The following is a 26,147-nucleotide window of genomic DNA, read 5'->3' as shown; positions in this document are numbered from 1 at the left end:
CTTTATATATTTTAGATATTAGCTCCTTATCATATATATATGGGTCACAAATATTTTCTCCAAATCCATAGGCTGCCCTTTCACTTGTAGATTGTTCCCTTTGCCATGCAGAAGCTTTTTAGTTTGATGTAAAACTTGTTTATTTTTGCTTTTGTTGCCTGTGCTTTTGGTGTGATGTCCAAAAAATCATTGCCAAGGCCAATATCAAGGAGCTTTTCCCCTATGCTTTCTTCTAGGAGTTTCATGGTTTGAGTTATTAACATTTAGGTCTTCTTTTCCTTTTTCAGGTTTTGTTGTATATTTTAAAAACAAATTCTGAGTTGATTTTTTTTATATAAGCGTCCAGTTTCATTATTTTGCCTGTGAATATCCAGTTTTCCTGATATGATTTATTGAAGAGACTATCCTTTCCCCACTGTGTCTCTTTGATGGCCTTGTCAAAAATTAGTTGACTGTATATACTTGGGTTTATTTCTGGGATCTGTTCTATTCTATTGATCTGTATGTCTGTTTTTATGCCAGGATATACTATCTTGATTTCTATTGCTTTATAATGTAGTATAATCTGAAATAAGGAAGTGAGATGCCTCTAACTTTGTTGCTCTTCCTCAAGATTCTTTTGGCTATTCTAGGTCTTTTGTCATATCATACTAATTTTAGAATTGTTTTTTCTATTTCTGTGAAAAATGCTATTTGGATTTTGATGGGGATTGCATTGAGCCTGTATATTGCTTTGGGTAGTGTGCAATTTAACACTATTAATTTTTTCAATGCATAAACATGGGATATCTTCCCATTTATTTGTGTCTTCAATTTCTTTCATCAATATTAATGTTGAATGTACAGATCTTTCACTTCCTTGGTTAAATGTACTAAGTATTTTATTATTTTTATACTATGATAAATGGGACAGTTTTCTTGATTTCTTTTTCAGATAGACTATTATTGGTGTAAAGAAATGCCCCTCATAATTTTTGTATGCTGATCTTGTATCCTGCAACTTTACTGAATTCATTTATTACTTTTAAGAGGCCTTTTGTAAAGTCTTCAGGGCTTTCTACATACAGGATCATGACATTTACAAACAGGGATAATTTTACTTCTTTTCCAGTTTAGATCCCTTTTATTTCTTTTTGTTGTGTGATAGCTCATGTTAGTACTTCCAGTGCTGTGTTGAATAAAAGTGGCAAGAGTGGGCATCCTTGCTTTGTACCAAATCTTTCCGTTTTCCCCTACTGATTATGACACTAGCTGTGGACTTTACATAAATGGTCTTTAATGTGTTGAGGAAATTTCCTTTTAAACCTATTTTGTTGAAAATGTTTATGATGAAAAGCTGTTGAACTTTGTCAAATGCCATTTCTACATGTGGCGAAATGATCATAAGTTTTTCCTCTCTTTTTTCTTTAGAGACAGGGTCTCACTCTGTTGCCCAGGTTAGAGTGCAGTGGCACAATCAGTGCTCACTGCAGCCTCAAAATCCTGGGTTCCAGTGATCCTCCTGCCTCAGCCTCCTAAGTAGCAGGACTACAGGCACATGTCACTATACCCAGCTGTTTTTTTTAATTTATTTTTTGTAGAGACAGTGTCTCACTATGTTTCCCAGGCTGGTCTTGAATTCCTGGCCTCAAACAATCCTCCCACCTCAGCTTTCCAAAGTGCTGGGATTATAGGCATGAGCCATTGCATCTTGCTTGTCTTTTATCTCTTATTTCAGTAATGTGGCATATTACACTCATTGTTTTATATACATTAAACCAATCTTGCATCTCAGGGATAAGTGCCACTTTGGTCATGGTGCATAATCTTTTTGAGGTGTTGTTAAATTTGGTCTGCTAGCATTTTATTTAGGATTTTTGCATCTATTTTCATCAGACATACTGACCTGATGTTTTCTTCTCTTATGGTATCTTTATCTGGCTTTGGGATCAAGGTGATGCTGGCCTCAAAAAAATGAGTTTGGAAGTACTCCCTCTGTTTTTTGGAAGAGTTTAAGAAGGATTAGTATTAGCTCTCCTTTGAATGTTTGGTAGAATTCAGCCATGAAGTCATCTGGTCCTGGCTTTCTTTTCAGGAGCACATATAGCTATTTTTGGGTAAGGAAAATTCCTACAGAAATCCTACCCTATAGGGAAGGAAAAAGCAAAACTAATGCTTGGCCATACCCCCAAACATTATAAAATACTCTCTTCTGCCTTGAATTTATATCCATTCCCATGGCAACCTTTCCCACCATATGTAGCTACTCCTAGCAGAATCTGCAAGAGGGTCACTCTATTGTTATATGTTTCCCAATGTCATGAATAAAGACAAACACTCCAACTCATAGAAAGCCTCACTCTGACCATAAAGTATGCATATAGGTTGGGTGCAGTGACTCACATCTGTATTCCTAGCACTTCTGGAGGTCAAAGTGAGAGAATCACTTGGGCCCAGGAGTCCAAGGCCAACCAAGGGAATATAGTGAGACCCTGTCTCAACAAAATATTTAAAAATCAGCCGAGTATGGTGATGCATGCCTGTGGTCCCAGCTACGTGGGGGGCCTGGGTGAGAGGACCACTTGAGTCCAGGAGGTAGAGGCTGCAGTGAGCTGTGATGGTGCCACTGCACTCCAGCCTGGGTGACAGAACAAGACCCTGTCTCAAAATAAAAAAAAGTATACACACATACATACCTCCATATCCAAATGCAGACAACCCCACATTCCTCAAGGCTTCCCTGGAGAATTAGGAAGAACTTCAGATGAACCAGTTACTCCTATCCAACCCTCTCTTCTTCTCGGAGGTCTATATCGCCAGGCTCTTTTTGGCACAAAAATACTTTTCTTGGTCCTACCACTGGCCATGCCCCATCCTCCTTAGGATCCAGGGTAGTGTTTCCCACTCCTACTTGTAGCCTGTGGTGGTGTTTTACTCCATTTGCCCCCTAGAACCACTCTTAGCCTTTTTCATCCACTCAGCCCAAGAGGCTAACCTCAATAAGCTTCAACACCCAGACTCTGTTGCCTCTGGCTTCTAGTTGGGTTAGTACAATGAGAGGTACTAAAGCAAATCAGAGGGCAGGAAACAGAAACTGGTTACTTCTCCCCCATCCCCTCATCCCATTAGCCCCTCTCTGGCCATAGTTCTGGCAAAGGCTATATGCTTTTATGACCATTGTTCCTGTAGAGGGAGTACCTTTCACAGCTCCAGCAACGACATTCCCTTCCTTCGCCCCTCCAGGTCTAGGGATGGCAATAGCTTCCTTCTATAGTCCCTTCATGGCTAAACATTCCTGTTTCCACTAAAACCCTTTGAGCATGCCATTTCCTGTGGGACCCTGAGTGATACACAGCCTTACCCCAATTTCCGATAGCTTCCTTGGTTTCAAGGTTTGATCAGTTATCCTTGACCCTAGACTGTCTTATGTTCTGCTTCACCATGCCACAGAAATTTCTTAGAAATGACCCAAGTCCCTTACTAAGACACATGCCCATGGAATCACGCACTTTAAGCGAGAATCCCAGCATTTACGCAGAATTGCTATGAAAGCAATAGCCTCTCCATTGAGACATTACCAGAAAATTCCCTACTTTCACATTCTTTTTTAGCCTGTCTCCTCAATCAAGACTGAGATTTAACCCATATATATACACATATATCCATATATATACATATATATACACATATATATATGGATATATGTGTATATATGTGTATATATGTGTGTATATATATATATATATATGTGTGTATATATATATAAAATGAAAGGTATTTCAAGAAGTCACTTCATCTATGTGACCTTGGCCAAGTAAATGAACCTCAGTGCCTCAGCTTTTGTTTTCTTCAAAATGGGGATGACACAATAACTATCTTATGGTTTAGTTGTGAGAATTAAATGATGAACATTTTACAAATTATATGATAAAACCAAATACATGGTAATCAGTGAACAAGTGTTGGCTGCTATCATGGTTGTTATCATCATGTATGTAGAACTAAATTTTGCCCCCAGGAGGCATCTGACAATGTCTGAAAACATTTTTTGTTGTCACACCAGGAAAAGAATAGCTACTGGCATCATGTGGGTAGAGACCAGGGATGTTACCTGACAACCCATAATGCACAGGACAGTCCTCCACAACAAAGAATGATATAGCCCCAAAGTGTCAGTAGTGCTGAGACTAAAATATCTTGATCTACAATATAGAATAAAAGAGGCTAAAACATCCGCATGCTAAATTTTACATGCTTTATTCAGTACTGGGTATATAAGGGTACCAGAGATTATGCAAAGGTGAGTCAAAACATTTTAAAATAATTTTTAAAAAACTTTAAAAAACTCAAAAAGCAGAGCACACCAAACACCTCCAAGGGCAAAACCGTTGGTGTATCATCATCCATTTTTCACAAAGCTGACTCCGAAGTAAAGGATAGACAAAGAGATTATTGTATTAAATATGCTTTTTAGAAGGCACGAGGCAAACCCTACATATATCAGAAAGCCTGCACTTAAGAAACAATCCTTTTTTTTTTTTTTTTTGAGACATAATCTTGCTCTGTCGCCTAGGCTAAAGTACGGTCGCACAATCTCGGCTGACTGTGATCTCTGCCTCCTATATTCAAGCAATTCTCTTGCCTCAGCCTCCCAAGTAGCTGGGACTATAGGCATGTGCCACCAAGCTCAGTTAATTTTTGTATTTTTTGTAGAGACAGGGTCTCCCTATTTTACCCAGGTTGGCCTCAAACTCATGGCCTCAAGTGATCTGCCCACCTCAGCCTCCCAAAGTGCTGTGATTACAGGCATGAGCCACCACACCCAGCCAAAAACAACAATTCTTAATTGCTGGAATTTATGGGATTCACTTTAATTCGTTGGAAAATTAACACAGGTGAAACATTTAATTACCTACCTCAAGGAGACTGAACCAAAGTATTTTTCTGTAAACCAGTAGCAAAGTGTTACAAATGAATTCAGTCAAAGTGAACATTTCCTACTAGCCTAATGTTAATAATGGCCTCTCCTAGTTCTGAATGATATTATGAGGATGATTAAGTTTCTCAAGTCTGTTAAAATAACTTTTTTCTTCAAGTCTACATTCTAGCCCAAGTCTCTGAAGTAGAGACAGTATTAGTAAATAAAACCGGCCCAAAAAGCAGCTGCCACTTGCTCCAGAGGGGCTTGTCCTTACGCCTTCGCAGTGAAGCACAGCTGAGAAGGCCAGATAAAAAGGTCGGGAGCAAAGCTCAGCCGGGGCTGTAGGAACTGTCCCTGGTGAGGCCTCAGAGCAAACAGCTGAGCGTCCATCCACTCTGGGCTTCCTGCAGGACAGACTGGAGGAGGAGAGACCATAGCAGCTTGAGGGAATCTCACTCTTGACCATGGACTTGCCAGCAGCACTGCTGTCATTTAACCAAAAATGGTGAACCCTGTTGCCTGGGCAACATGGCAAAACCCTGTTTCGACAAAAAATACAAAAATTAGCTGGGTGTGATAGCGTACACCTGTAGTCCCTGCTACTCGGAAGACTGAGATAGGAGGATCATTTGGGCCCAGGAGGCAGAGGTTGCAGTGAGCCAAGATTGTGCCACTGCACTCAGCCTGGGTGACAGAGCAAGAGCTTTTCTCAAAAAAAAAAAAAGATGTAGTTCTTTTCCACATCTACCTTCACAGCCCCCTGAACCAACCCAGGTTGAGAAGGCCTGATTTAGAGCACTGCGTTCAGGAGTAGCCAGGCAGGGCATTCACATCTGCTTTTCCACTTTTTTTTCCTGCCTTCTACTAGTTAAGAAGAAAAACAATTGCCTAAAGACTAAAATTGAAAATACCTACAAAGTTACATTTTTGCCAGTTCTACTTAGGATGAATTATGCATGAAAATGTTTCTTAAAAAGATAAAGGAATTCTAAATTAGTGGCTGAGCAAAACATACATATATTCTGGCCACAAAAGGCTAAACAGAATAATTTTCTACTTCAGACAAATCCTGGAAAGCAATTGTGGTGGAAAGATCTTTAAGGTATCCACCCCAAAATTCTCACCTCCTGGTCTCTGTGCTTTTGTATAATCCCTTCCCCTTGAGAGCAGACAGAACCTGTGATTTGCTTCTAACAGACTATGGCAAAGGTGATGGAATGCCACTTGTCTGAGCTGACTGGAGAGAGTCACTCTCCTGCTGGCCTTGTAGAAGCCAACAGCCATGCTGCGAATTGCCTATGGAGAAGGCCATGTGGACAGAACTGCAGGAGGCCTCAAAGTTGAGAGCCTCTGTTTCAACATCACAAGAAACTGAATTCTGCAACCAAGTGTTGGACCTCCACAGAGGTCTCCAAGCTCCAGACACCTTGATTGTGGCTTTATGAAACTCTGAGCTGAGGACCCAGCTGAGCCATGTCCAGATTCCTGACCCACAGAAACTGGGAGAGAATAACTGTGTGCTGCTTTAAGCTGCTAAGTTTGTGGTAACTCATTATAGGGCAATAGATAACTAATGCAGCAACCAAGAGAGGGGGTGACCATCCCAGTTTGCTTAGGACTATCTGAAGACTGAAGTTCCATGCCCCAGGAAACTCTCCAGTCCTGAGCAACTCAGGTTAATTAGTTGCCCACCAATAGATAAGTATGAAGAATAGCATGCCATGAATACAAAACAAGAGAAACTTGCCTATGCAAAACAACAGAAAGTTTGAAAAACCCCTTTCTCTTTTTAAAGTTATAAGCAGGCTAGGCGCAGTGGCTCACACCTGTAATCCCAGCACTTTGCGATGCTGAGGGTGGCAGATCACCTGAAGTCAGGAGTTCAAAACCAGCCTGGCCAACATGGCAAAATCCTGTCTTTACTGAAAAATATAAAAATTAGCTGGGCATGGTGGCGGGTGACTATAGTCCCAGCTACTCGGGAGGCTGAGGCAGGAAGAATTGCTTGAACCCAGGAGGCGGAGGTTGCGGTGAGCCAAGCTCACACCACTGCACTCCAGTGTGGGAAACAGAGCAAGACTCTGTCTCAAAAAAAAAAAGTAAGTTATAAATAATTAGCAATACAACTCAGGATTTCCTCAAACCCAACTGTCTACACCCTTAAAATAGGACAACCCCTACTTAGGAGTGTGAAACTAGGACAATGTTCGAATCCACTTGTATTCCTGGTCTTCAGTTGGTAACTTTTTCAATCTCCCTACAGGTTTCCCAACTATTCTAAATCAGTTTTCAAGCCCAGCTATCTCCATGACAGCCAAAGGTTTGACTGTATTGAACCATCATCAGTCTTGCCATTTGACCATAGGTCACAGGTACCTTTTCTGCCCAACTTAAACCCCTGTATGTTTCCATTTCCTTCTGCCTACCCTGGTTCCTTCCTTAAAGATAAGCCCTATGAACCATCTGATGTTTAAGACTTGCTTCAGAATAACAAAGGGGAGAGGGAACAAAGATGGAAATGTAGATGGAATAGAATTAACCATGCACTGATGGTTGTTGAGCCTGAATGGCAAGTGCATCAGGGTTTAATGCATTATTCTATCCACTTATTTGATATTTTCCATTTTAAAAAAGATGACAAAAGGCAGGGCGTGGTGGCTCACACCTGTAATCCCAACACTTTGGGAGGCTGAGGCGGGAGGATAACTTCAGCCCAAGAGTTTGAGACCAGGCTGGGCAATATAATGAGATACTATCTCCACAACAAATTTTTAAAAAGAAAATTAGCCAGGCTTGGTGCTGCACACCTGTATTCCCAGCTACTTGGGAACCTGAGGCAGGAAGATCGTTTGAGCCCGAGAGGTGGAGGCTACAGTGAGCCATAAGCAGACTACTGCACTCCAGTCTGGCTGACAGAGCAAGACCCTATCTCAAAAAAATAAAAGGAAAAAAAAGAAAGCCCATGAAAGTCAATGAATTAGCTCAAACATTCCCTAGCACCCTCCAGAATATAAGTGTGCATTCTGTTGTCTATAAAGGTGTTCTTAATGTTCATACACATTTCGAACAGTCCCCCAGTCATGTGACATTCTATATAAATAAGGAAAAATGCCACCTACTTCCCTTTGGCATAAGGGTCTCTTTACTGCACTGCAACAATGAGTCATTGTAAATGTAACTAATAAAGATTTTTTAAAAGGAAACATAAATGAACTGAAGTTACATGTGTCAACAAGATGAATTCCAAAAACATAACAATGAGAGGAAAAGCAAGTTGCAGAAGGTTACACAGAATACAGCATTCCTTATGTTGAAAAGACATCCAAAACAATACCTTTTTTTAGTGATTTATATATACACAAATATATATATCGATATATACATACAATAAAAGGAGAAAGAAATCTTCAAATCATGCACACCAAATTCAGAACTGTGGTAACCTCCAGGGTAGGGAGGGAGGGGAATGAGACCAGAGAAGGGGACATAGGAAGCTTTCACTCTAGCTGGACTGTTTTACTTCTTATATGGCGTGGTGCATACCAGTTATTTGTTGGGAGACTCTCTAGTTTTGCATGCCTGAAATATTTTATTACAAAAGAGTCGACAAGTAACTATTATGCAGAGGTACTCCTTTTAACCAGGCAATAGTTTGGCTCTGATACTTCCTATATCTACTGGCATTCATTCTCTTTTAGAAAAAAAGGGCCGGGCGTGGTGGCTCACACCTGTAAACCCAGCACTTTGGGAGGCTGAGGTGGGCGGATCACCTGAGGTCAGGAGTTCGAGACCAGCCTGGCCAACATGGTGAAACCCTGTCTCTACTAAAAATACAAAAAAAATAGTGAGGCGTGGTGGCATGCACCTGCAGTCCCAGCTACTCGGGGGGAGGAGGTGCTGAGGCAGGATAAGTGCTTAGACTGGGGAGGCAGCGGTTGCAGTGAGCCGAGATTGCACCATTGCACTCCAGTCTGGGGGAAAAGAGTAAGACTTCGTCTCAAAAAAAAAAAAAAAAAGAAAGAAAGAAAAAACACTGTTAATCTAAAACAGCATATAGTTAGTCGTAGTTACTGAGGGTTTTTTTTTTTTTGTGGGCTTTTTTTGTTTTTGTTTTGTTGGGGTTTTTTTGAGATGGAGTTTTGCTCTTGTTCCCCAGGCTGGAGTGCAGTGGTGTGATCTCAGCTCACTGCAACATCCACCTCTTGGGTTCAAGCAATTCTGCCTCAGCCTCCCGAGTCGTTGGGATTACAGGCACGCACCACCACGTCCAGCTAATTTCTGTGTTTTTAGTAGAGGCGGGGTTTCACCATGTTGGCCAGGCTGGTTTCAAACACCTGACCTCAGTTGATCCACCCACCTCAGCTTCCCAACGTGCTAGGATTACAGGTATGAGCCACTGTGTCCAGCCCCTAGTTACTGTTTTAATACGCTGGCCTCTATTTCCTTAAAGTAGAGTTACAAAATGATATGATCTAAAGATATAAAAATATAAAGTTGTTTCATTTACATTTTTAAAAAAATAGTTCTGGCTAATAATCTAGCAATGAGCAAAAGTTCACAAGAATTTGTCTTTTACCTATAATTTTCTTTAATTATTAAAGAGTTGGTTCAAAGAATCAGAAGAGAGCCTTCAGAAAGGACTTCTTCCCAAAGGTGAGGGCATGCACACAGATTTTTTTCATATTCCCTACTTCTCACAGCTTTGTTTTACTTATTTGCCTCAATCAAAGCTGCTTAAACAACCAGACAACACTTACTGTTGTTTTTTAACCATCAGTGATTTCCCTTGATATGGAAGCTGTGTTTTATAATTATTCCCCTTAATGTCCAAGAATTGACTATCATGAAAATGAAAACCAACATAGACAAAGCTGGAAACCATCATTCTCAGCAAACTAACAGAAAACCAAACACCACATGTCTCACTCATAAGTGGGAGCTGAACAATGAGAACACATGGACACAAGGAGGGGAACATCACACACTGGGGCCTGTCATTGGGTAGGGGGGAGGCTAGGGGAAGGATAGCATTAGGAGAAATACCTAATGTAGATGATGGGTTGATGGGTACACCAAACCATCATGGCACGTGTATACCTATGTAACAAACCTGCACATTCTGCACATGTATCCCAGAACTTAAAGTATAACAAAAAAATTTAATACAGATGAGATCGGGAGCATATGTGTATAATTACCTAAGTCATGTATGTTTTACATAAGCATAGAAAGAAATGTAAAGAGATATGCACCAAATTGACCTTATATACTCTTCTGTTACTTGGCTTTGAAAAAATAATGTTCTCATTTTTGAATTTTAAAAGAAAACTCCAATAAAATGTATATATGTTTAAAATTTTTTAAGAAAATGAAAACTAATTTTAATGATGACTTGGAATATGCACAGCATTCCCAGAGACTAAGACACTATTCTAAAAGACAGATATTTTAAAGCAGTCTATATAGTTTGTTAATTCATTACATCAAATACAAAACTTGCTGCTTTAAGGTAGATATTTTATTTTTTAATGAGACAGGGTCTGACTCTCTCACCCAGGCTGGAGTGCAGTGGTGTCATAATGGCTCATTGCAGCGTCAAACTCCTAGGCTCAAGGGATCCTCCCACCTCAGCCTCCAGAATATCCGGAACTACAGGTGTACCCCAGAGAGAATTAAGTAGGGTGTGTGTGTGTGTGTGTGTGTGTGTGTGTGTGTAGATGGGGTTTTGCCATCTGGCTCAAGCAATCTTCCAGTCTCAGACTCCCAAAGTGCTTGGATTTACAGGCACGAGCTACTGGGCCCGGCCATAGCCTATTTTAAAAGGTCTTTTGGTCTCTCTACAGAGTATTTATTTCCCTGTGCTGACCTATTTTAAGAGCAGGATTCTAGCACTAGGTGGAAAATGACAGAATGGAACACTTTTAAACTAGAAAAAGAAAATATGTCTAAGAACAGGTAAATGGTTTTGTTTAATATTTCAAGACAGAGCTACAAATGTTAGAGTGATTGATTTCCCAGGTTATAAAGTATTTTGTTGGTATTCAAAGACCCACATTTTACTAGAAAGCATGGCATGTGATGAGAATCAGGTCTGGGTTTGACACATATTTGGTTTGCGTTTGACAGCCTTACTTTACTTAATTTTGAGACAGGGTCTTGCTCTGTTGCCTAGGCTGGAGAGCAATGGTGTGATCATAGCTTGCTATAACCTTAAACTCCCCAGCTCAAGGAATTCTCCTGCCTCCGCCTCCAGAGTAGCTAGGACTACAGGTGCAAGTCACCTTGCCTGGCTATTTTATTTTATTTTTTGTAGATAAAAACAGGGTCTTGCTATGTTATCCAGGCTGGTCTCAAACTCCTGGCCTCAAGCAATCCTCCCATCCTTGGCCTCCCAAAGCATTGGGACTAGAGGTGTGAGCCACTGCACCCAGCTGATATTTTATTTTTGAATGTTATATTTCAAGTCTTTTCTCAACAACAACAAAAAAAAACTCTGAAGTATAAAACCATTTGCATTGGAACATAAGCTCCATGAAGACAGAGATTTGTGTTGGGTTCACTATTATAACCTCAGCACCTAGGACAGTACCTGACACACATCAGAAACTTACATACGTTTTCCACCTAGTGCTAGAATCCTGCTGTTAAAATCAGTCAGCAAAGGAAAATAAATACTTCGTAAAGAGACCAATTCATTTCTGGTGGAAATGCAAAATGGTACAACCACTTTGGAAGGCAGTTTGGCAGTTTCTTATAAAACTAAATATACTCTTACCATGCAATCTAGCAATCATTCCCCTTGCTATTTATCCAAATGAGTTAAAAGCTTATATCCTGCATGTAACAAAAAAGCCTGCATACAGATGTTTATAACAGCTCTATCCATAATTGCCCAAACTTGGAAGCAACCAAGATACCCTTCAGTAGGTGAATAAACTGTAGTACATCCAGACAATGGAATATTATTCAGCACTATAAAGAAATGAGCCACCAAACCATAAAAAGACATGGAGGAATCTTAAGTGCATATTACTACATGAAAGAAGACAATGTTAAAAGCCTATATACTGTATGACTCCAACTATAGGACAGTAAAAAAAAAATTCAGTGGTTGCCACGTGTTAATGGAGAGGGAGGGATGAATCAGTGGAACACAGATTTTTAGAGCAGTGAAACTATTCTGTATGATACTACAATAGTGGATCCATGTCATTATACATTTTTCCAAACCCAAAGAATGTACAACACCAAGAGTGAGCCCTAATATATAGACTTCAGGGAATAAGGATGTGTCAATGTAGGTTCATCAATTGTAAAAAAACTCTATCATTCTGGTGTGGGATGTTGAGAGTAGGAAAAGCTATGCTTGTGTCAGGACAGGGGATATATGGGTACTCTGCTAAATTTTGCTGTGAACCTAAAACTGCTCTGAAAAAATCGTCTATTAAAAAATATGTTGAGGCTGGGCACGGTGGCTCACACCTGTAATCCCAGCACTTTGGGAGGCTGAGGCAGGTGGATCACCTGAAGTCAGGAGTTTGAGACCAGCCTGGCCAGCATGGTAAAACGCTGACTCTACTAAAAATACAAAACTTAGCTGGATGTGATGGTGGGTGCCTGTAATCCCAGCTACTCAAGAGGCTGAGGCACGAGAATTGCTGGAACCTAGGAGGCAGAGGTTGCAGTGAGCTGAGATCATGCCACTGCACTCCAGCCTGGGCAACAGAGTGAGACTCAGTCTCAAAAAAATAAAAGTTCAGATTTCGTATACATATGCCATATATCTCATACACACATATATGTGTGTGTGTGTATCTCAACTGGGGAAAAAACCCTAAGAGGCTCGCTTCCATAACCAAGTAACAAGTATAGTGGTTTATTTTTACTCCAAGGAGCAAATAAAATCAGGTATTTTTATTAAGCATTTACTTGTAAGACTGCAAGATTCTCACTCTTCCTGGAACATTATTATGGTAATCTTAATTGTATGCTTATTAAGAGGAAAACCTGGTTGTTACCATAGAAAATACCAGGGCTTGTTAGTGCCTCCAAGATTTGAGCAGTTATACCTGTTGGGCCACTTAAATCTCAACTTACAGGTTCCTGATTAACAGGGAAAGGGTAAAAACATCTACATTTGTTTTAAAGAATGGCTAATACACTGATGGGGTGATGGAATTTAAAGTGGATGGAGCATACACTCAGCACCAAGGTGATGAGTGAAAATTAGGTGTTTGCTGGTTGCTGACTTTGACTCTCTTAGGATTACATATCCAGTTTGCCTTCAATGTTCATTTTTACCTGTACCAAGAATACTGAGTTATGGTAATTTTGTTGGATTAAAGGGGGTGATGTGCGTTTGCTTTCATGGGCTGAATAAGGGAGCTTCAAGCTCTGAGAGATTCACTCCAAGCAATCTTGTAGGGATGTCCCCTTTTGTCAGTATTTGAAGCAGTCTTTTGCAAGCAGATTTCAACTGGACATCAAAAACATAATCTTATTCATGCAAAGGCACTGTGCCTTTGGTCTTAAAATCATAGGTACCTCAAGAAAGTATGGGTTCTAACAACAGGCTATCCTTCTTCCCAATCCCTAAGGAGGCATCAACCAACATATTCAGATTTAATATGCCCACCTCCTCTTATAATATCCGATGCATTACTGACAACAAAATAAATTTAATAGGTACCCAGCTGTCACTGCTGTATAGCCTCAGTCAATTATTCCTCTTTCAGCTGGGAAGCAGCTACAGCACTGAATAAACATATTATGCTCGGGAGTATTCTGAGGGCCTCATGTAATAGTCATGGTTTGTGTTTTAAGACACTGACTTTCTCTTTACCTGGTACAGCTCAAGTACTCATCAGCAATGGTAGAACTGTCTACATATCAAGGACTTCTTTAGGGACAAACAGCCATGCTAAGTTCTGTGACTACTAGTTATATTTTCAGAAATCCCAAATTCAGAAAGGTGAATGATTACAAAGTGTCTAAAGTTATGCTCACAAACATATAGCCATATGCACACTCTAGCAGTATAAAACGTAGTCTTAAGTAATTTTTTTAAAAAATACAAACGAACACAATGACATTGCAAGTGGTAAAACCCTCAGATCTCCTTTGAAACTAGATTTTAAAATACCACTCGTCACTCTAAATATTCGACTGGTGTTAATAACATTCATACTATTGCTTTTAGGAAAAGCTTCATTTCACGTTTTGAACCTGATATTAACAATCTTATCACCATGAAGTTCTGGTGACATGAAATGACAGACAAAGGGCTTGTCAAGTAGTCTTTCTCCAAGCTCCAAAGAAAGCAAAAAACAAAAACAGCGTCTGGTATGGCTCATCCCCTAGTCCTTTTCTAGGTATAGAACAGCCAAAAGGTGGTAGCTATGACACCTCTTACTTTTCGATTCTATTTGAAGTCCAAGTAATGATAAGATGGGAAACTACAGCTGTTCCCCATGGTGAACTTCTGAGGTCCACCTCTAGCCTCAAATGGGAAATTTGGCTTTGACTTGACAAACGTCCTCTTGCAGTCCGGTGTCCCTGCTCTGCAACTTGTCATTAAGGTTTTCGATTTAATATTAATATTTACAAATATGTTACGGGCAGTTATATATAGTAGATACATACATATCACAAGCACATAGAGAGGACAATATTCAGCCCTGGGCTCAAACCCTACAGACACACACACCCTTCAAGTTCAAATCCCAGCAAGGCACCCTGAGAGCCCACTCAGGAGAGGGAGGGGCAGGAGCAGCGAGCAGAGGTTAAAACGGACAGCAGCCAAAACAAACACCACTTTCAGAACAGGACAAACTTTAGGTCTGGACGGCTGCAGAACCCCAGAAATGGCCGGGGGAGGGGAGGGAGTATCAGTCTCAGGGAAGGAAAATGGGGAGAGCGCACCCAGCACTGGGCGAGGAGCTGAGCTGCGGAGGAGGCTGGTGTCCCCCGGGGACAAGGGCGTCGCCGCCATCCCTGGCTGCAGAGCCCTCTCTCTCTGAGAACTGGTCGAGGCCTCCGGGTCCCTGGGGGTAGCCCTGCCGCCCCACTCGCAACCTCCGCCCCCGCAGACACTATCCCCACAAACCCGCAGGGACAGGAGGCGCAGGGACAGGAGGCGGAGGGACCTACCTGGTGCAGCGTCTCGGCGGGCAGCTGCGACGCCCGAAACAGGTCAGCCACCGGGCCAGCGGCCGCAGTAACCGTGCCAGGGGCGACTCTGGCGGCCTCGGGGGGCCCAGGCCCGGGGCCCCCGCCCGCGGCGCCGGCACAGCGCGCGAAGAGCTCGGAGTAGCATTGCTGTTCGCCCTCACTCAACAGCAGCGGCGGCGGCCCGGAGCCGCAGCCCCCACCCGCCGCCGCCGCCGCTGCCGCCTCCATGGGGCCTGCAAAGGGGAGCGGCGGAGCCCTGTCCCTAGCTGGGGTGCCGCTGTGTCCGCCACAGCCACCGCCACCTTGGCCTCAGCCACCGCCGCCGCCGCCCCCACGCCCCGCAGCTGCCGCGCTGCCGCTTCCTCCGGGAGCCCGCGGGCCCCGCCCCCGGGCTTGAATGTTGTGCCTCAGCCGCGCGGCACATGGAGACAGGCGCGGCGCGGCCCAATCACAGCCTGGGATCTCACCCGGGCCCCGCCCCCGCCTAACGCCTGCCCCGCCCAGCGCCAGGTAACTAACCCAGCCGCCCGCCCTCCGCCCTTCACCTGCTCCACCGCCCAGGGAAGGCGGGTCCGGTGCCTTTCCAAGCCTACACTTGAAGTGAGCGGAGTCTTTGGCCATACGCCCTGGTTAGGAAGGGGGCATCTAGACCCAACCGGAGAATAGCACTTTTCGGGGAGCGGGGAAGGCTGTGATGTTTTCTCGCTTAAAGGCTGTGGCAGGTGTGGTGACCACACCACGCCGTGCCCTTTCCAGGAAAGGGACAAGGCATGGGAAATTAGGTTTCTTTCTTCCACAGCAGTACTGCTCACGTCCTAAAGAGCTAGAAGACACAGACGTCTGTCCAAACAGGGTCCCACTGACCCCAGAGTGTTCGGGGTGGTATAGGAGTTAGGCCACCTCCTCAGACCTGGCTCAAACCAGGAGTTGAGAATAATGTTCGTTACTCGTAAGTACTAGAGTAGTAAGAGTATAAAAAGACCCATTTTGCAGATCATCTGGTCCAAACTCTGCTTTTACAGATGAGGAAACTGCCGTGTTCACGTTCATTCCTCCAATACTAGTTGAATATCTAGTATGTAGCAGATTTAGATGCTAGGGCCCGAAAATACAAACCTCGGTAACACAGGATCCTCACTCTCCAAAGGAAGCACTTCTTTTGGTGGTAAAACAGTCATTTTTTGTAAGTACAAAACTTGTTCAAGCTCACGCCCAAAATCAATATGAGAACTCACATCTTTCCACCCCTGCCCATGTCGTCTCTCTCCTTTCCTTCCTATCCTAAAGTATACACACTGTTTTTCAAATGTGCTTGCTTCCACCACAAGAAAAAAGTGGCCAGTACTCTAGCCACTTTTTTTTTTTTTGAGAGGGAGTTTCTCACTTGTTGCCCAGGAGGGACGATGGCACAGTCTCGACTCACTGCAACCTCCACCTCCAGGTTCAAGCGGTTCTCCTGCCTCAGCCTCCTGAGTAGCTGGAATTATAGATGCCTGCCAACAGGGTTTCACCATGTTGGTTAGGCTGATCTCGAACTCCTGACCTCAGATGATCCATCCCCCTTGGCCTCCCAAAGTGCTGGGATTAAAAGTGCTACTTTTAAAAGAAAGTTCAGGCTGGGTGCAGTGGCCCACGCCTGTAATCCCACCACTTTGGGAGGCTGGGGCAGGCAGATCACTCGAGTCTAGGAATTCAAGATGAGCCTGGCCAACATGGTAAAATCTCATATCTACTAACAATACAATAATTACCTGGCCATGGTGGCACGTGCCTGTAGTCCCATCTGCTTGGGAGGCTGAGACAGGAGAATCACTTGAATCCAGGAGACAGAGGTTACAGTAAGGCAAGATCATACCACTGCACTCCAGCCTGGGCGACAGAGCGAGACTCCATCTCAAAGAGAGAGAGAGAGAGAGAGAGAGAGATTTACCCATGCATCTGTTGATGGATGCTTAGGTTGATTCATATCTTGGCTATTGTGAATAATGCTGCAATAAACATGGGGGTGCAGGTATCTCTTTGATTACAGAGAAAGAGAGAGAGAACACAAAAACACAGAAAGGCATCGCATGCTCATGGATTGGAAGAATTACTATTGTTAATATTACCATACTACCCAAAGCAATCTACAGATTCAATGTGATCCCTATCAAAATGGCAATGACATTCTTCACAAAAATAGAAAAAAAATCATAAAATTTGTATAAAACCACAAAAGACCCTGAATAGCCAAAGCAATCCTGAGCAAAAAGAACAAAGCTGGAGGTATCACACTACCTGACTTCAAAATATACTACAAGCCATAGTAACCAAAACAGCATGGTACTGACGTAAAAAGAGACACATAAACCAATAGAAAAGACTGGAGAACCCAGAAATAAACCCACACATTTACAGCCAACTGACTTCCAACAAATGCACCAAGAACATACATTGGGAAAGGACAGTATTTCCAATAAATGGTGCTGGGAAAACTAGATATCCATATGCAGAAAAATAAAACTAAATATCTCTCTCTCTCTCTCTCTCTCTCTCTCTCTCTCTCTCTCTCTCTCTCTCCTCTCTCTCTCTCTCTCTCCCTCTCACCATATACAAATATCAACTGAAATTGTATTAAAGACTTAATCTTAATCATAAGACCTAAAACTATAAAACTACTGGAAGAAAACATTGGGGAAATGCTTCAGGACATTGGTCTGGACAAGGATTTTATGGCTAAGACCTTGAAAGCACAGGCCAAAAAAACAAAAATAGACAAATGGGACTATATTAAACTGAAAACTTCTTCACAGCAAAGGAAGCATCAACAGAATGAAGAGACAACCTGCTGAATGGGAGAAAATATTTGCAAACTATTCATCCAACAAGAGACTGATATCCAGAATATAAAAGGAACTCAACTCAACAGCAAAAATATATAAATAAATAATAATCCCATTAAAAAGTAGGCAAGGGATCTGCATAAACATTTCTCAAAGGAATACATACAGATAGCCAACAGTATATGAAAAAATGCGCAACATGATTTATTATCAGGAAAATGCAAATAAAAACCACAGTGAGATATTATCTCACTCCATATAAAGAGAAAAGGAAAGTCTCATACACTGTTGAGAATACAGATTAGTATTGCCATTATAGAAAACAGTATGGACATTTCTCAAAAAACTAAAAACAGAACTACTATATGATCCAGCAATTCCACTACCGGGCATTTATTCAAACACAAGGAAATCAGTAATCAAAGTGATACCTGCACCACCATGTTTATTGCAGCACTATTGACAATAACCAAGATACGGATCAACCTAAGTGTCCACAAACAGATGCATGGATAAAGAAAATGTGTTATATATACGAGATGGAATACTACTCAGACATAAAAAAGAATGAAATCCTGTCATTTTGCAGCAACATGGATGGAACTGGAGGTCGTTGTGTTAAGTGAAATAAGCCAGACACAGAAAGACAAATATCACATGTTCTTACTCATGTGTGAGAGCTGAAAAAGTTGATCTCATGGAAGTAGAGTGATAGCTGTCACAGCCTGTGAAGAGTTGGTGGGGGGGATGGAGGGAGATTAGCTAATGGATACAAAAATACAGTTAGAAGGAGTAAAATCTAGTGTTTGATAGCATAGTAAGGTGACTATAATTAATAATTTATTGTATATTTCTTTTTTTCTTTTGAGACAGGGTCTCTATCTGTCACCCAGGCTGGAGTGCAATGGTGCAACCACAGCTCATTGCAGCCTAAACTTCCTGGGCTCCAACAATTCTCCTGCCTCAGCCTTCTGAGTTGCTAGGATATAGGTGTGCACCACCAGGCCCAGCTAATTTTTTTTGTTTTTTATAAAGACAAGGTCTCGCTATGTTGCCCAGGCTAGCCCACTCCTAGGACTCAAGTGATACACCTGCCTCAGCCTCCTGAAGTGCTAGGATTACAGGCATGAGCCACCATGTCCAGCCTGCTGTACATTTCAAAATACCTAGAATATTTGAAATGTTCCCAACACAAAGAAATGGTAGATGATGGATATGCCAGTTATTCCGGTTTGATCATTACACGTTGTATACATGTATCAAAATATCACATATACCCCATAAATATGTACAATTATTATGTATCAAAAAATGTTAATACATCTTAGAATTTGCTTTCTTAAAGGGATATATATAACTTTCACCCCAAATAGTTTTATTTTTATTAAAAACAGTAAACAAACAACACCTCAAGAAATACTGCTGATGATAAATATACTTTGGTATATGGCCAACTAAAGGACCAAGGTCAGGATGAGAGAAGAGGAAAAAATCATGAAATTGTAAATACAAAAAGAAGGAAAGGAAAGGGGAAGAGAAGGAAGAGAGATACATAAGAAGAAGAAAAATAAAAAATGATGTCAACCAGAGTAACATTTCCGTTTTGGAATCTGGAGAAATGGAACAGAGAAGAGGATCTTCTCCAGAAGGAAGAAGTTCTCACCTCTTCACTAAGCTTTTCAGAAAGGATACGTAAATTAGGAGCAATAAAAAATAACTTCACTTGGGAATTTCCATTTCAAAATCTCACCACCTGGCCAGGCCTGGTGGCTCATAGGTGCAATCCTAGCACTTTGGGAGGCTGAGGCAGGAGAATCACTTGAGCCCAGGAATTCCAGACCAGCCTGGGTAATGTAATAAGACCCTTCCTCTATTTAAAATTTAAAAAGAAGAAAAGAATTTTAAAAAGGAAAGAAGACCGGGCACAGTGTCTCATGCCTGTAATCCCAGAATTTTGGGAGGCCAAGACAGGCAGATCACTTGAGGCCAGGAGTTTGAGCCAGCCTAGCCAACATGGTGAAATCCTGTCTCTACTAAAAATACAAAAATTAGCTGGGCATAATGGCTCACACCTGTAATTCCAGCTACTCTGGAGGCTGAGGCACAAGAATCGCTTGGACGGAGGAAGAAGTTGCAGTGAGCTGAGTTCACACCAAGGCACTCCCGCCTGGATGACAAAGTGAAACTATCTAAAAAAAAAGAAAAGAAAAGAAATTTCACCACCTTTGTATTTTCCATAGCTGTGATACCTTCTCAGGAAAACTGGAAGCCAGATGTTTATTCTCTTCCTACCTTTCTGGTTGTATTCAGGTTTCCCTGAGAATGGCCCACCATTCTAATAGAGGCTGGAAAGGGGCACACTCTGTGGGATACACACCAAACCCTACTTTACCCGGTGACTACTGTGAAAGAAAATGTGAGGAATAATAATCCCTAACATTCATGCAATGGAGAAAAAAGCTGCAAAGCTTTTCAAAGCACTTTTGTACCCATTACTTCATTTAAGCCTTATAGTAACTCTCTGAGGTAGGTTGGGTTGGGAAGACATTTTTTATCTCCGTTCTGCATATGAAAAAATAGATGCAGAGACAGTGTGATTTGTCCCACTGAATACCAGATTCAGAACTGATCTTCATGACTCAACTCAGTATAATAAATTTGACAGATATTAATTAAGCACCAGATATGACAGAGACAGGTAAAAAGTCTCACATCTATGCCTATCAATCTATCAGTGAGACAGTCAACATTTATTGATAGAATGGAGACTATTTACTGTATCCCTATCGAAGTACTGAGAGGAATTTTTCTTTAATACAAGACGCATTGCTTTCAAGGAGTTTGAAGCCTCACTGGAAGAGACAAAACTAACACATAAAAACAAATGAAAGACAATATATAATTAAGTTCTAAATTGTGTGCTCTAGGTTAACTGCTGTGGGAGTTTAGAGAAAAGATAAAATCCATGAGCCAGAGCTCGGCCAGGAAGGCTTGATGAGGGGTGCTGAGATGGCTGTTGACTGAGACTGGGTGGAACTTTGGAGGTAAAAGGACATGACAGAAAGGGAGGAGCCCCAGAGACTTGCCAACCAGGAAATAATGAGTGGGGAACAACAGGCTGAGTCAAGAAAAAGGGCAGTTCTGAAGGTCTCCAAGATGTAAGAGAGGAGCTGCTCAACAAAAGATGTGGGGCACAGCCAAGAGGGACCCAACAGCAGTAATACTTAAACCCAGGGCACATGAAGAAAAAAAATGGCATTTGTAAAAATGTGTTAATATCTAAGGAATGCCAAGTACTGCTCTCTATTTCTACAAGTTTTTTCAATAGAAGAAATAGTTATCAAACCTCAAAATAAACACAGATAAGAATTTAGAAACTAGAAGCACTCATATCCTTAAGGCTGACAGTAAACAAGAACCTTTAGAAAAGAGTATGCTTTTTTGTGGTTCAAAGTCTACACACTTGTTTTGGCTCCATGATGGCCAGAAAAGCCAGAAGGATCATATTTTCAGAAATAGCCAAGAGATACTCTATTTACTCTGTCTCGTGGAATCCAATTACTCCCATTGCAGAGCTATTCTTTATGTTATGTTTTTTCCAGAAAATTGGTACCCAGAAGTGGGGCATTGCTATAAAGATGTCTGAAAAGGTAGAAGTGACGTTGGAACTAGGTAATGGGCAGGGATTGGAAAAGTATGGAGGGCTCAGAAGAAGACAGGAAGATGAGGGAAAGTTTGGAACTTCCTAGAGACTGATTGAACAGTTGTGACCAAAATGCTGATAGTGATATGGACAGTGAAGGCCAGGCTGATGAAGTCTCAGATGGAAATAAGGAACTTGATGGGAACAGGAGCAAAGGCTACTCTTGTTACATTTTGGCAAAGAGCTTGGTTGGATTGTGCCCCTGCCCTAGGGATCCGTGAAACTTTGGACTTGAGAGAGATGATTTAGGGTATCTGGCAGAAGAAATTTCTAAGCAACAAAGCGTTCAAGATAAGATCTGGCTGCTTCTAACAGCCTATTTTCATATCTGTGAGCAAAGAAATGATCTGAAACTAAAACTTATATTTAAAAAGGAAGCAGAGTGTAAAAGTTTGAAAAATTTGCAGCCTGGTCATGTGGTAGAAAACAAAAGCCCATTTTCAGGGGAGGAATTAAAGCAGGCTGCAGAAATTTGCATAAATAAAAAGGAGCCAACTGCTAATACCTACGACAATAGGGAGAAGGCCTCAGAGACCCTCATGGCAGCCTCTCCCATCATAGGCCTAGAGGCCTAGGAGGGAAGAATGGTTTCCTTGGCCAGGCCCAGGGCCCTGCCACTCTATGCAGCCTTGGGACATGGCTCCCTGCATCCAAGCTGCTCTAGCTCCAGTCCTGGCTCAAAGGGGTCCAGGTACAGCTCGGACCACTGCTTCAGAGGGTGCATGCCACAAGCCTTGGCTGCTTCCACCTGGTGCTAAGCCTGCAGGTGTGCAGAGTGCAAGAGTTGAGGCTTGGGAGCCTCCACCTAGATTTCAGAGGATGTATGGAAAAGCCTGGATTCCATACAGAAGACTGCTGAAGGGGCAGAGCCCTCATGGAGAACTTCTACTAGGGCAGTGCAGAGAGAAAATGTGGGGTTGAAGAATCCCCACTGGGGCACTGCTTAGTGGAGCTGTAAGAAGAGGGTCACTATCCTTCAGATCCCAGAATGGTAGATCCACCAACAGCTTGCACTCTGCACCTGAAAGAACCACAGGCACTCAATGCTAGCCCATGAGAGCAGCCATGGGGGCTGAACCCTGCAAAACCACAGGGGTGGAGCTGCCCAAAGCCTTAGGAGCACATGGTACAAGACATGGAGTCAAACGAGATTAGTTTGGAGCTTTAAGGTTTAATGACTGCCCTTCTGGGTTTCAGACTAACATGGGGCCTATATCCAGCCCCCTTCTTTTGTCCGATTTCTCTTTTTTGGAATGGTTGTATTTTCCCAATACCTATCTCTCCATTGTATCTCAGAATTAATTGACATGTTTTTTATTTTACAGGCTCATAGGTAGAAAGAACTAGCCTTGCCTTAGATGATACTTTGAACATTGGACTTTTTAGTTAATGCTGGAATGAATTAACATGTTCAGGGACTATTGGGAAGGCATGATGGGATTTTGAAATGTGAGAAGGACATGAGATTTTGGAGGGGCTAGGGGTGAAATGATATGCTTTGGCTCTGTGTCCCCATCCAAATCTCAGGCTCAATTATAATCCTCAGTGCTGGAGGTGGGGCCTGGTAGGAGTTGATTGGATCATGGAGGTGGATCCTTCATGAATGGTTTAGCCCCTTCCACTTCGTGCTGTTCTCATGATGGTGAGCGAGTTCTCATGAGATCTGGTTGTTTAAAAGTGTGTGGCACCTCCCCCCAACCCCTCTCAGTCCTGTTCCTGCCATGTAAGATGCCTCCTCCCGCTTTGCCTGCCACCATGAGTAAAAACTCCATGAGGCCTCCCCAGAAACAGATGCTGCCTTTACAGCCTGCAAAACCATGAGCCTATTAAACCTCTTTTCTTTATAAATTGCCCAGTCTGAGGCATATATTTATAGCAGTATGAGAATGGACTAATACAATCATGCTGTGCTTGCAGGTTTGTAGTCTCAGATCAATAGGCTATACCATATAGCTGTCAACTTAACTATCAGAGAGAGGCTTTCTAGAAGAAAATGATGTTTATGGCCAGGCACGGTGGCTCATGCCTGTAATCCTCGTGTTTGGGAGGCCGAGATGGGTGGATCACTTGAGCCCAGGAGTTGAAGACCAGCCTGGGCACCATAGCAAAACTCTGTCTCTACCAAAAATTTAAAAATTAGCGGCGGGGAACGATCCAAGATGGCCGATCGCTAACATCCAGGGATTGCAGCTCTCAGGGAAAGCATGGAGAACTAAAGGACACCACACTTTCAGACAAATTCTGGTCGCTCATGGAGCAGAAGATCCCCCAGTGGAGGAAACACACGGGTGGCCAGCGCGACTCTCGTGGCCGGCGCAGCAGTTCCTCCGGCACCTCGGCATGGCAGCTCTCGGAGCAGAGTAAACAGGTTTGGAGGACCCACACGGGCCCCCAACACAACACCAGAGCCCGGCGCAGAGGCTGTGACGACACCTCGGCACGGCAGCGCTCAGCGCAGAGTAAACGGGACCGGTTCCCCTTCTGACCGAGGTTTGGAGCCCCGGGAGGCAGAGTCGCCTACTACAGACACAAGAAGGAAGCCAGACAGGAGAATCCTGGGCAGAAAAGCACCATCTGTTTTAACGCTGCTGCTCTGGCCCTGGGAACTAACAACCTGGACGTCCACTCAAGAGACCTAATCTGAAAGTTGGTAAATTCAAAGACGACAGGAGGATAAATTTACAATGACGGGAAGAAACCAGCATAAAAAAGCTGAGAATACTCAAAGTCAGAACGCCTCTCCCTCTAAAGATGATCACAGTTCCACATCAACAATGGAACAAGGCTTGATGGAGAACGAGCGCATCCTGATGACAGAATCACTCTTCAAGGAATGGTTAATAACAAACTTTGGTGAGTTAAAAGAACATGTTGTAGCCCAATGTAAAGAAACTAGGAACTTTGAAAAAAAGTTTGATGAAATCCTATTGAGAATAGACAACTTAGAGAGGAGTATGAGTGAATTAATGGAACTGAAGAATACAATACAGGAACTCTGAGAAGTATGCACAGGTTTAAACACTCGAATTGTTCAAGCAGAAGAAGGGATATCAGAGGTCAAAGTCCAACTTAATGAAATAAAATGCGAAGAAAAGATTAGAGAAAAAAGGATAAAAAGGAATGAGCAAAGTCTCCAAGAAATGTGGGACTATGTGAAAAGACCAAATTTACGTTTGATAGGTGTACCTGAATGCAACGGAGAGAATGAATCCAAGCTGGAAAATACCCTTCAGGATATTATTCAGGAAAATTTTCCCGAACTAGCAAAGCAGGTCAACATTCAACCCCAGGTAATACAGAGAACACCACAAAGATATTCCTCAAGAAGACCAACCCCAAGGCACATAATCGTTAGATTCACCAGGGTTGAAACGAAGGAGAAAATACTAAGGGCAGCCAGAGAGAGAGGTCAGGTTACCCACAAAGGCAAGCCTATCAGACTTACAGCAGATCTCTCAGCAGAAACTCTACAAGCCAGAAGAGAGTGGGGGCCAATATTCAACATCCTCAAAGAACAGAACTTTCAGCCCAGAATTTCATATCCAGCCAAACTAAGCTTCACAACTGAAGGAAAAATAAAATCTTTTATGAACAAGCAAGAACTCAGAGATTTTATTACCACCAGGCCTGCTTTACAAGAGCTTCTGAAAGAAGCATTACACACAGAAAGAAACAACCAGTATTAGCCTTTCTAAAAATACACCAAAAAGTAAAGAGCACCAACATAAAGAAGAATTTACACCAACGAATGGATAAAACAGCCAGTCAACATCAAATGGCAGTAACCCTAAATATAAATTGACTAAATCCCCCAATCAAAAGACACAGCCAAAACCCAACGGCATGTTACATCCAGACCTGTTTCACATGCAAGGATACACAAAGACTCAAAGGGATGGAGAAAGATTTACCAACCAAATGGAGAGCAAAAATAAATAATAAATAAATAAAAAGCAGGAGTTGCAATTCTCGTATTGGATAAAATAGATTTTAAAGCAACAAAGATATAGTGGTAAGAGGATCAATGCAACAACAAGAGCTAACGATCCTAACACCCAGATAGGAGACTTAGATTCAATGAGACAGAAAATTAATAAGGATATCAAGGACTCGAACTCAGATCCAGAACAAGTAAACTTAATAAATATTTATAGAGCTCTCCACTTCAAATACACAAAATATACATTCTTGTCAATACCACATCACACCTACCCATAAGCTTAAATGAAACATTAATACCCAAGTTTTTTCAAAATAAAGCAATATTTCCATTTACTCTCCCTCTTTCTCTTCCTCTTTCTTCCTCTCCTTTACTTATTTTTTTTTTCTTTCCTTCTCTCAAAAAAAAATCAACTTGTAAACCTCTAGATCCAGGTCGGCAATGTCTCTCTCATTGCTTGATTTCCTTCCTTCCCTTCCCTCTCTCCCTCCCTCCCTCCCCGCTTTCTCCCTTCCTTCCTTCCTTCATCCCTTCCTTCCTCCCTACCGTCCTTCTTCCCTCCCTTCCTCCTCCCCCCCTAAAAAAAAAAAGAAAGAAAAATTAGCTGAGTGT

The 26,147-nt window shown here is 42.2% G+C and overlaps 1 protein-coding gene across 15 annotated transcripts in view; it reads right to left on the bottom strand.

Annotated features, from left to right (window-relative positions):
• The window catches only part of REPS2 (RALBP1 associated Eps domain containing 2), a 248,826-nt gene extending 233,373 nt beyond the window's left edge, over positions 1-15,453 (bottom strand). For all 15 annotated transcript variants that reach the window (XM_035289249.3, XM_035289252.3, XM_035289256.3 and 12 more), the window contains exon 1: positions 15,050-15,453. In XM_035289249.3, the coding sequence (XP_035145140.1) occupies positions 15,050-15,298 (249 nt within the window). In that variant the 5' untranslated portion in view covers positions 15,299-15,453. The remainder of the gene's footprint in view (positions 1-15,049) is intronic.
• Between the last annotated feature and the right edge of the window lie 10,694 nt (positions 15,454-26,147).

This window comes from Callithrix jacchus, chromosome X (assembly GCF_049354715.1).
Source record: "Callithrix jacchus isolate 240 chromosome X, calJac240_pri, whole genome shotgun sequence".
NCBI lineage: Eukaryota > Metazoa > Chordata > Mammalia > Primates > Cebidae > Callithrix > Callithrix jacchus.
Note: the sequence above shows the minus strand (reverse complement) of the source record. Positions and strands in the feature narration are given on the sequence as shown.